Source organism: Oncorhynchus clarkii, chromosome 10 (assembly GCF_045791955.1).
Source record: "Oncorhynchus clarkii lewisi isolate Uvic-CL-2024 chromosome 10, UVic_Ocla_1.0, whole genome shotgun sequence".
Lineage (NCBI taxonomy): Eukaryota > Metazoa > Chordata > Actinopteri > Salmoniformes > Salmonidae > Oncorhynchus > Oncorhynchus clarkii.
This window is the reverse complement of record NC_092156.1, coordinates 50,285,053-50,295,426: the sequence shown is the minus strand read 5'-3', so window position 1 is coordinate 50,295,426 and position 10,374 is coordinate 50,285,053. Positions and strand designations below refer to the sequence as shown.

At 39.2% G+C, this 10,374-nt stretch overlaps 1 protein-coding gene across 1 annotated transcript; it reads right to left on the bottom strand.

Annotated features, from left to right (window-relative positions):
* Positions 1-3,979: 3,979 nt before the first annotated feature.
* Positions 3,980-6,668, bottom strand: LOC139418728 (Thy-1 cell surface antigen). Its single transcript, XM_071168381.1, has 4 exons — positions 6,534-6,668; positions 5,974-6,029; positions 5,402-5,725; positions 3,980-5,098 (listed from the first exon to the last, which is right to left on the bottom strand). Exons 2-4 carry the CDS (start codon positions 6,005-6,007, stop codon positions 5,001-5,003), a joined length of 456 nt encoding a protein of 151 aa, XP_071024482.1. The 5' UTR covers positions 6,008-6,029; positions 6,534-6,668; the 3' UTR covers positions 3,980-5,000.
* Between the last annotated feature and the right edge of the window lie 3,706 nt (positions 6,669-10,374).

The following is a 10,374-nucleotide window of genomic DNA, read 5'->3' as shown; positions in this document are numbered from 1 at the left end:
CACAGCTGAACACACCATCCCCACTGTCAAACATGGTGGTGGCAGCATCATGGTTTGGGCCTGCTTTTCTTCAGCAGGGACAGGGAAGATGGTTAAAATTGATGGGAAGATGGATGGAGCCAAATACAGGACCATTCTGGAAGAAAACCTGATGGAGTCTGCAAAAGACCTGAGACTGGGACGGAGATTTGTCTTCCAACAAGACAATGATCCAAAACATAAAGCAAAATCTACAATGGAATTATTCAAAAATAAACATATCCAGGTGTTAGAATGGCCAAGTCAAAGTCCAGACCTGAATCCAATCGAGAATCTGTGGAAAGAACTGAAAACTGCTGTTCACAAATGCTCTCCATCCAACCTCACTGAGCTCGAGCTGTTTTGCAAGGAGGAATGGGAAAAATGTTCAGTCTCTCGATGTGCAAAACTGATAGACATACCCCAAGTGACTTACAGCTGTAATCGCAGCAAAAGGTGGCGCTACAAAGTATTAACTTAAGGGGGCTGAATAATTTTGCACGCCCAATTTTTCAGTTTTTGATTTGTTAAAAAAGTTTGAAATATCCAATAAATGTCGTTCCACTTCATGATTGTGTCCCACTTGTTTTTGATTCTTCACAAAAAAATACAGTTTTATATCTTTATGTTTGAAGCCTGAAATGTGGCAAAAGGTCGCAAAGTTCAAGGGGGCCGAATACTTTCGCAAGGCACTGTATATATATATATATATATATATATATATATATATATATATATTCAATTGTTTAATAATTATATATTATTTATTTAATTGATTTATTATTATTTTATTTTATTTGTATTTTTTAAAAGTCTGTCACATCTGTGAATGTGGAATATGTTTTGTTGGTTGATTGAAAAACAAGAAAACTTTTAAATTGAAAAAATAAATGTGAATTGTATTGCTCTCAAGAAAAGGGTGCCATTGAAATTAGTGATTAATGGGGTAGCAGTAAATGTCAAAGTTGACCAACTGAAGGAGAAGATTCCTGGTGTTTGTGATGCTCGTCATTTGGTGTGATGCTCGTCGCTTGGTGCGACACAGACAGGGTGGCGTGAGTGATGAAACAGAAGTCATTGTCTGTTCTTTTGAGTTTTGATATTTAGTCTTTTCCTGACCAAGTGATGTTAGGATAAATAAGTTATCCTGCATTGTTACAGCTTATGGGCACATGCAGTGTGCCCATAAGTGGGAGAACTTGCACAATTGGTGGCTGACTAAATACTTTTTTGCCCCACTGTAGCTACTATAGCTGTAGCGTGTGAGAGTTTGTGATGCGATGTGAACCAGTGTCAGTAACTTGTCATACAAACATACATGGAAGACTTAGCTACATGTTTGATGTTTGCCAGAGTATCCGATTTACGTTATACTGTTTGTATACTTTCAGAGGTCATTCCTGAATTTACGGACACAGAAGAAGCTGCAACATGCTCGAATGGTGAAGCCACAACCTCAGAGCCCTGCACCCCGACACCCAGGGTCCATCGACACAATCAATGCTCCTGAAACCCATGAACTCAGCACCCCAAGGGTCCATTCTCGGTTGGTGAACAGTTCAATGTTAATTGTCATGTTCACTTGTAGCCCAAATCACACAATTTCTTCAACAGGGCTTATCAACAGAGGGCTTTTGTCATGGCAGGGTTATGTTCTTAAACATTATTTAAGGAGACATTATGAATCTAGGAGTGTTAATATAAAACTGGATTACAGATTATTATTTGCATCATTGGCGTATCTGGTTGGTCCCACACTGGCCTTTGGTGGACAAGATTTAATAAATTTGCTGAGACAATCCATGGTTGGCAAACAAAACTGCACTCACACTGGCTGCCCTCAGGTTTGCTATGGAGTCTGTACCTTATAATTCCTGTACTGTAAATCTAATATCATCTGCTGGTTGAGAGAATGCCAAGAGTGTGCAAAGCTGTCATCAAGGGTGGCTACATTGAAGAATATCAAATATAAAATATATATTGATTTGTTTAACACTTTTTTGATTACTACATGATTCTGTGTTATTTAATAATTTTGATGTCTTCACTATTATTTTACAATGTAGAAAATAGCAAAAATAAAGAAAAAACCTTGAATGAGTACGTGTGTCCAAACTTTTGACTGGTACTGTATATTTTCCCAGGGAAGAGAACACACTTGGAGCACAACCAGCAAATACCTGAACTTCATGAGGGTGACCGAGGCCTCATACCTGGAGACACTTGAGGCCCAGCGTCTTCTTCTTCTTCTTCTTAGACCGTCATTATAAAATAATTATTTGTTCTTAACTGACTTGCCTAGTTAAATAAAGGTAAAATAAAAATGTTTAAATAATTATTCGGTGGGGTTTTTTGGTGGTTGGCATCTACTGTGAAAATGAGGCAGCAGCCAGGGTGACTGAGATGGCCCAGACAGCCTCGTTTAACAGCTTCAAAGCTGTATTTGGAAAGTTTGTCCAGGCCATAAAAGGGCAAAAGACACCAGCAACAGTCTCGTCACTAGACTAAACTAGACTAAACTAGCTGAAGTTGTATGTAAAAAAAAAAATATTTTTATTATTCACTTAAATTTGCGCTACATTAAAAGCATTGTCTGTGTTGTCTGTTCACACTGCAATGCTTTATCTTGGCCAGGTCGCAGTTGCAAATGAGAACTTGTTCTCAACTAGCCTACCTGGTTAAATAAAGGTGAAATGAAAAAAAAAAAATGACAATTTTTTTTGAATGTGGCTTTCAATTACTGTTCATTGAATTTAGCATACTGTTAAACAATGAAAATAATGTACATTTTGGAGCATTAAACTTCTGTAAACATGCTTACTTAATTAAACATTGGTAGAAAATAGAAGATACAATTGTGTAGTGGGTAAAAAATAACAGGTCTAATAGTAAAATGAACATAAGTAGTACTTTATAAAATTCCCAAGGGTAAATTCATGTAATAAGGGGTAACCAAAAAATGGAAAGAACCACTGAGTTAAGGGACCAGGCTCAGTCTGTCATGCTAGTAGAACTGTTGTTGGGTTCTCAAGGGGACTGCATAAGAACCCTTTTGGAACCCTTTTTTTCTAAGAGTGTAGCCTATATCTGCAGACCAGAGATGCGGTAAAGAGGTCAATGGAATGCAGACCGTGGGAGATAGAAGATGGATGCCGGATTGGCCTACATTCAACAAATCTGATCTAACAAAGTGGATATTCGTCAAATCCGTCATGATTGATGTTATTGTAACAGGCCCACAATGGGGTTACTAAAGTCAGATTTTGATATATTTGGCTGTTTTCACTGCGTAACATTTAGAAGGTTTAGAAGAAGTGGCTGCTAAATGCTAACTCCTGTTCATATAAGCTGGTAGCATAGCTAGCATACAGAGATAGGTGGTGGTAATCGTCGTTTTGAACTGCAATCTATACTATTTAGAATGCAAAATTACAGAGACGGCATACAGATACTGTACTTTCCCCCTCCAACTCTCCCTCAATCATATGTCAACAACATATTAATTGGACTATTGTTTTCCATAGATGACCTTCCTCAGAACGGCACAGAAAAGCTATAAACTATATTAGCATTGATCTTATCCATGATGACTCAATATCAGCAGTGTGACATTCAGGATAAACTATTATCTCTTGTATTGTGCTCTCATGACAAAAACACCAAATGTTATCTTACCCAACAGGCAGACAGCTGTGGCTAGGATGTACATGATCTTCTCTAAAGCAAAAAGACTATAAATACAAAACAAAGCAGAATATGGAAGATCAAAATATGTTCAGTTTAGTTACATTTGCATCTAAATGCATAAATTCCCCTAATACAATAGGTTAATCCACTATTCACTACTCTACGTCGACAAGTTATGATCAAACGAGATCTGTGTGAACAAATTTTGTTAAGAGTGTAGCACAAACCTCAAAGGCTGGGGTCAGGACAGAGATAAAAACAAAAAACAGGTACCTGCATGTTCCAAGATCTGTTTATTCATTCACATGCGCAAACGTGCCATTTTACAAATATGTTCACCAGACTATTATTATTGTGATCTAAGTATGCAACTTTATAAATTGTGAAATTTTACATTCCTGAGGAAAAGCCAGTCAACGACATCTTCTCCCCATCCCTAAAATGGACAAGTCTCTGCCTGTCCCAGGTCTCGATTACATCTCCAACCTTGTATAAAGTCATAGGTTTGTAGCTACAGTAACGGTAGGGGAATAAAACGTCAAATGTTTCTACATTCTTCTTTCATGCCAAGTTGTATTGTTAATTTCATAAATGTGTTTTACATAAAACTATTTATTATTGTTAATTCAGTTAAATATTGCTTGACACAATGCACACATGAAAAATGTGCTCAAGTCTATAACTAAACAGATTAAGGTTTAGTCAATGCAAAGTAATTATGTTATTAATCGATGATAACACAATTAACGATGATAATAACACTGCATAACATTTAGAAGGTTTAGAAGAAGTGGCTGCTAAATGCTAACCCCCATTCGTATGAGCTGGTAGCATAGCTAGCATACAAAAATCGGTGGTGGTAGTCAAGGTTGTTTTTAACTGCAATACAGTTGATTGGTGACGATGACATGTATTCGGGTCGACATCCATACAAGCATCATACTCAGATTTTCCATTAACATAGTGTCAAATACACATATGAACTAAATGCCTAAATGTAGGTACATTTAGCTGGGGGGGCAATGAGGAGATTCAGGATCTTTCCACCACACGTTTCCATGGCATTTCCATTATTTGGGTCGAGTTCCATTGACCTCTGTACCTTATCTATACTAGCAGACCATATTCTAAGACCATATTCTAAGCATTCTAAATAGTATAGATTTAAAAGGCACAATTCTGTGTGAGTGCAATTAGGCTACATTAACGAGATAATGATAAGCTATATTTTTCATGATTATGTTGAACAGCTTTGGAAAAGGAAACAGCAGCTATAATGGTTTTATAATGGTTCTTCACAGCCACTTGGCTTCCAGCAGCAAAATAAGTGATGTCACAGTCAACATCAACATGCTGCCATGCTCACTCCACGCTGAACACTGGAGGAGTAGCTCTAAGAGAGAGAGAAGCAAACACAAGTTGAAGTGAAGGACTCGACAGGGGCAGCCTTTCTCACACAAATCTTTGGTCTATTAGGAACGTGAGGAACGTTTTCCTTCCCTATCACTTCACCATTTTCACTGAAAAGCAAATGATAACCACACAAACATGAATTCTATTGACATAGATCAACTGTTCTGTTTTCATATTAGGGTAACTAGGGAACTGAACTTACAGTTACTCTCAAATAGCAATGTAGACGCACAGTTTCATGAATGCAGAAGTGAAACTAATACAAGTTTGATAAAATACTTACTCTTTTCCACAGTGGAAGTTTTTGACACCGTCTCTTTCTGCTTGATGGTGCAGGTGAAGTTTTTGGGTTTGTCGTCGGAAAAGCCAGTGAGGTTGAGACGGCAGGTGGAGATGCCTTCCATGATGGCGACAGCACCACGGTTCTTGAAGGTGGGGTCCTGACTCTTAGCAGGGTCTGTGCTGCCCACCACATTGTTCTCCTGGGTGTATGTGCAGGTAGGAACTGGTGTCGCAGCTGTCAGCTCGTATTCACAGTCCATCCTCAGGTTTTTCTCCTTCGTCAGGCAGGAGGTCAGCTTAGTCACCTTCTGGGCTGAGGCAAAACCTAAATCCCAGAGACGGCATACAGATACTGTACTTTCCCACTCCAACTCTCCCTCAATCGTATGTCAACAACATATTAATTGAACTATTGTTTTCCATAGATTACCTTCCTCAGAATTGCACAGAAAAGCTATAACCTATATTAGCATTGATCATATCCATGAGGACTCAATATCACCAGCGTGACATTACTATCTCTTGTGACAAAGCATTGTGCTCTCGTGATGAAAACACCAAAGGTTATCTTACCCAACAGGCAGACAGCTGTGGCTAGGATGTACATGATCTTCTCTAAAGCAAAAAGACTATAAATACAAAACAAAGCAGAATATGGAAGATCAAAAGATTACACCCATTTTTACGTGCATCACTCATTCACATGAGCAAATGTGTCATTTTAGAAATATGTTCACCATCTATTATTATTGTGATCTCAGTATGCAACTTTAGAAATTGTAAAATGTTACATTCGTAGGGAAAAACCAGCCAATAAAATCTTCTCCGTATCCCTAAAATGGACAAGTCTCTGCCTGTCCCCAGTCTCGATTACATCTCTAACCTTGTATAAAGTCATAGGTTCGTAGCTAGAGTAACTGTAATAGGTGAAAAAAACATAATGCCAAGATGTATTGTTCATTTCATAAATGTGTTTTAAATAAAACAATTTATTATTGTTAATTCTGTTAAATATTGATTTATACAATGCAGACATCAATAATGTGCTCGAGCCTATTACATACAGATGATGGTTTAGCCGATGTGAGTTACTTATGTTATTAATCGATGATAATACAAGTAATGTCTCTTACCTTAACGCTGAAGGAGTTGAAGCTGTGCTCGGTTGTGTGATGTTAGGGGTGGATAATGTCGGCTCTCAATGAGATGCAGAGAGAGGGTTGGGAGAGCCAGAGAAAAAAGGAGGGACGGGGTGTGTCAATGTTGTTTATCAAAATGACATTGCACAGTTTAGACTGCACACTAGAGGGATTGTGGGAGAACACTGGTAGGCTGCAGGTCTACCAAGGTCTATTTATCTATTGGCCACAGCATGCATTGTGATAAATATTCAGCCCATGACTGTGCTGTATTTCCTGAATTGTGTAATGCAATTTTTATAATAATTTGTCAAATATTATATTTTAATTCCCTGGCCATCTCTTCAGCTCTCTGTCCTTCCTCACTTGGCCTGAGTGTGTAGCAAATTATTGAAGTAAACAGTCATTATAAGGCCTTCTACTTTTCCATAACGTGGTTGCAGAGGCTAATTCTGAAATTATGTATGCCCACAGGGACTCAACTCCAGTTATCAGACACCACATAGTTCCTGGAATCAATATCCTGAATCTAATGGGGCAGTTCAAGTGTATAGTTTAGTGACAACCAATATAGACGTTTTCATTTGCCGTCCAAAATGTTCCTTTTGTGCATAGATATGGTAGGCTTTAATGATTTGTTTTAAACATACAAGATGCAATGTCGCCTTAATAGACTCTTTTCCTTTTCAAATCTGAAAGCTCCATCACTAGATCAGATTGTTTTATTTAACATGGTGAAAAGTGCAACAAAAGTTAATGTAAATTAATTTAATGTTCCAGGGACAAACAATATGATTTCAGCACCACACTGCCATGGACAGTGCCCTGGGCTTGTGGAGCTCGGCCGGTCGTTGACAGTTGTCTCCAGCATCCACCAAAAGCTCTCTCCGTAAATGTATGCTATCTGTTGTTGTTTACTATCATTAAATATGAAGACTGTTATTTGATCAAATCTATTCTGTATGTGTAATTGTTATTACGTGATTAAACTAGTAATGTAAACTTAATTAACTAGGAAGTCGGGACACCATGGAAAATGTTGATTGTCCGTCCTCGGTTGCAACACTCACTACCGAGTTCCAAGCAATGTCTGCACAAGGACTGTTCATCGGGAGCTTCATGATATGGGTTTCCATGGCCGAGCAGTCACACTCAAGCATCGGTTGGAGTAGTGTAAAGCTCGCCGCCATTGGACTCTGGAGCAGTGGAAACACGTTCTCTGGAGTAAGGAATTACGCTTCACCATCTGGCAGTCTGACGGATGAATCTCTGTTTGGTGGCTGCCTGGAGAACGATCCCTACTCGAATGCATAGTGCCAACTGTGAGGTTTGGTGGATGAGGAATAATGGTCTGGAGGTGTTTTTCATGGTTCGGGCTAGGCCCCTTAGTTCCAGCGAAGGGTAATCTTAATGCTACAGCTACAGAAACTGTAACTCGACAGAAGGAACTCACAGATAATTGTATGTGTGGGGTACAGAGATGAGGTACTCAAAAATCATGTTAAACCCTAATTTTCCACACAGAGTCCATGCAACCTATTATGTGACTTGTTAAGAAATTTTATTTCTCCTGAATTGATTTAGGTTGGCCATGACCCCGTTGACTTTATGGTGTATTGTGTGTAGGCCAGTGACAAAAAATCTCAAATTCAGGCTGTAACACAACAAAATGTGGAAAAAGTCAAGGGGTGTGAATACTTTCTTAAGGCACTGTATGTCTTACTGAAACGTAGCTGGATCATGATGCTATGCACGTAGTACTCAGTGGATTCTCCATGCAGGATTGGACAACAGCTTCGAGGAATACGAAGGGAGGAGTGCTTTTTTCAGAAATAAAAACTGGTGTGCTGCTTCAAGTGTGAATGAAATCTAAAGCTTTTGCTCACCTGGATATTGGATACCTCATGGAAAGCTGCAGATTATTTGATCAACCAAGAGAGTTCTCATCCATAATTATCATGGCTGTCTACATCCCTCCATAAGACAACACCACTCTGGAACTCAACAAAATGTATAGGGCCATAAACAAAAAAGAAACGCGGGTAGACTTAAAACCGTCCTACCTCACTTTTACCCACTCGTTTCCTGTGCCACTAGGGGCGCTAAACCACTTGTATTCTACCCTCGTCCTCCCTTTGGCGAATCTGACCATGACTCCATTCTTCTGCTTCCTCTTTACAGACAAAAGCTCAAACAGGAAGTACCAGTGATGCGCTCAATACAGAAGTGGTTGGATAAAGCAGACACGAGGATACAAGATTATTTTGCTAGTACAGACTGGAATATGTTCCGTGGTTCCTTCGATAGCATTGAGGAGTTTACCACAACATTCACAGGCTTCATCAATAAGTGCATAGACGATGCCATCCCCACAGTGACTATAAGAAAACCATGGATTACAGGCAATATCCACTCTGGGCTAAAGGCTAGCCCTACCGCTTACAAGGAACGGGACACGGACACATACAATAAAGCCCGCTACGACCTCCGACAATACATAAAACATGCAAAAGAACAATATAAGAGGAATGTGGAATCCTTTTACCCTGGCTCCAAAGCTGGGTAGTGCTGGCAGATGATGAAACCTAGTCGTCATTTGCCCAGCGATGCAGAGCTACCAAATGAGCTAAATGCCTTTTATGCTCACTGTGCCTTGTGTAAAAGCCACTGTTTTTCTGTATGACTGAGTGATCTGATGTGAGCAAAGTGTTTAAACAGGTTTACAACCACAAGGTTGCCAGGCCAGACACAATACCAGGGTATGTTCCCAAAGAATGAGCAAACCAGCTGGCAAGTGTCTTCTTGGACATTTTCATTCTCTCCTTGTCCCAGTCTGTAATCCCAACATGTTTCAAGCTGACCACCATTGTCCCTTTTCCCCAGAGCCTAAATGACTATCGCCCTGTAGCACTCACATCTGTAATTATGAAGTGCTTTGAAGGGCTGGTCATGACACACATAAACACTATCATCCCAGTTACCTTAGATCCAGTGCAATGGGCATACTGCCCCAACAGATCCACAGATGACACAATGTTAATTACACACTGCCCTCTCCCACTTGGACAAGAGGGGAAATTACTATGGAGAATGCTGTTCATAGACTACAGCTCAGCGTTCAACACCATGGTCTCTGGACTCATGTACATACAATGTATTCAGACCCCTTGACTTTTTCCATTTTTTTTTTACTTTACAGCCTTATTCTAAAATGAATTAAATTACATTTTAATGACTGTCAAGTTCTGACCATAGTTATTTTGTGTTTTCTTTGTTTTATTGTTGGTCAGGATGTGAGCTGAGTGGGCATTCTATGTTGTGTGTCTAGTTTTCCCATTTCTATGTTTGGCCTGATGTGGTTCTCAATCAGAGGCAGGTGTTAGTCATTGTCTCTGATTGGTAAACATATTTAGGTAGCCTGTTTTGTGTTGGGTTTTGTGGGTGGTTGTCTTCTGTCTTTGTGTCTATGCACCAGATAGGACTGTTTCGGTTTTTCACATTTGTTGTTTTCGTATTTTGTAGTGTTCACGTTTATTAAACATGTTGAACACTAACCACGCAGCGCTTTGGTCCGATCCTTCGTCCACAGAAGAAAGCCGTTACAATGACAAAGCGAAAACAGGATTTTTATACATTTTTGTAAATAAAATACATAATTTACTTAAGAATTCAAACCCTTTGCAATGAGACTCGAAATTGAGCTCAGGTGCATCCTGTTTCCAATTATCATCCTTGAAGTTTTTCTTGATTGGAGTCCACCTGCGGTAAATTCAATTGATTGGACATGATTTAGAAAGGCACAAACCTTTCTATATGAGTTCCCACCGTTGACAGT

What these genes read in the sequence shown, in the direction of transcription:
- LOC139418728 (XM_071168381.1), bottom strand. Translation starts at nt 6,007, where the DNA reads ATGTACATCCTAGCCACAGCTGTCTGCCTGTTGG. An exon ending in CACAGCTGTCTGCCTGTTGG is followed by an intron (nt 5,726 to 5,973) that starts GTAAGATAACCT and finishes TCTGGGATTTAG; the next exon opens with GTTTTGCCTCAGCCCAGAAG. An exon ending in AACTTCCACTGTGGAAAAGA is followed by an intron (nt 5,099 to 5,401) that starts GTAAGTATTTTA and finishes TCTCTCTCTTAG; the next exon opens with AGCTACTCCTCCAGTGTTCA.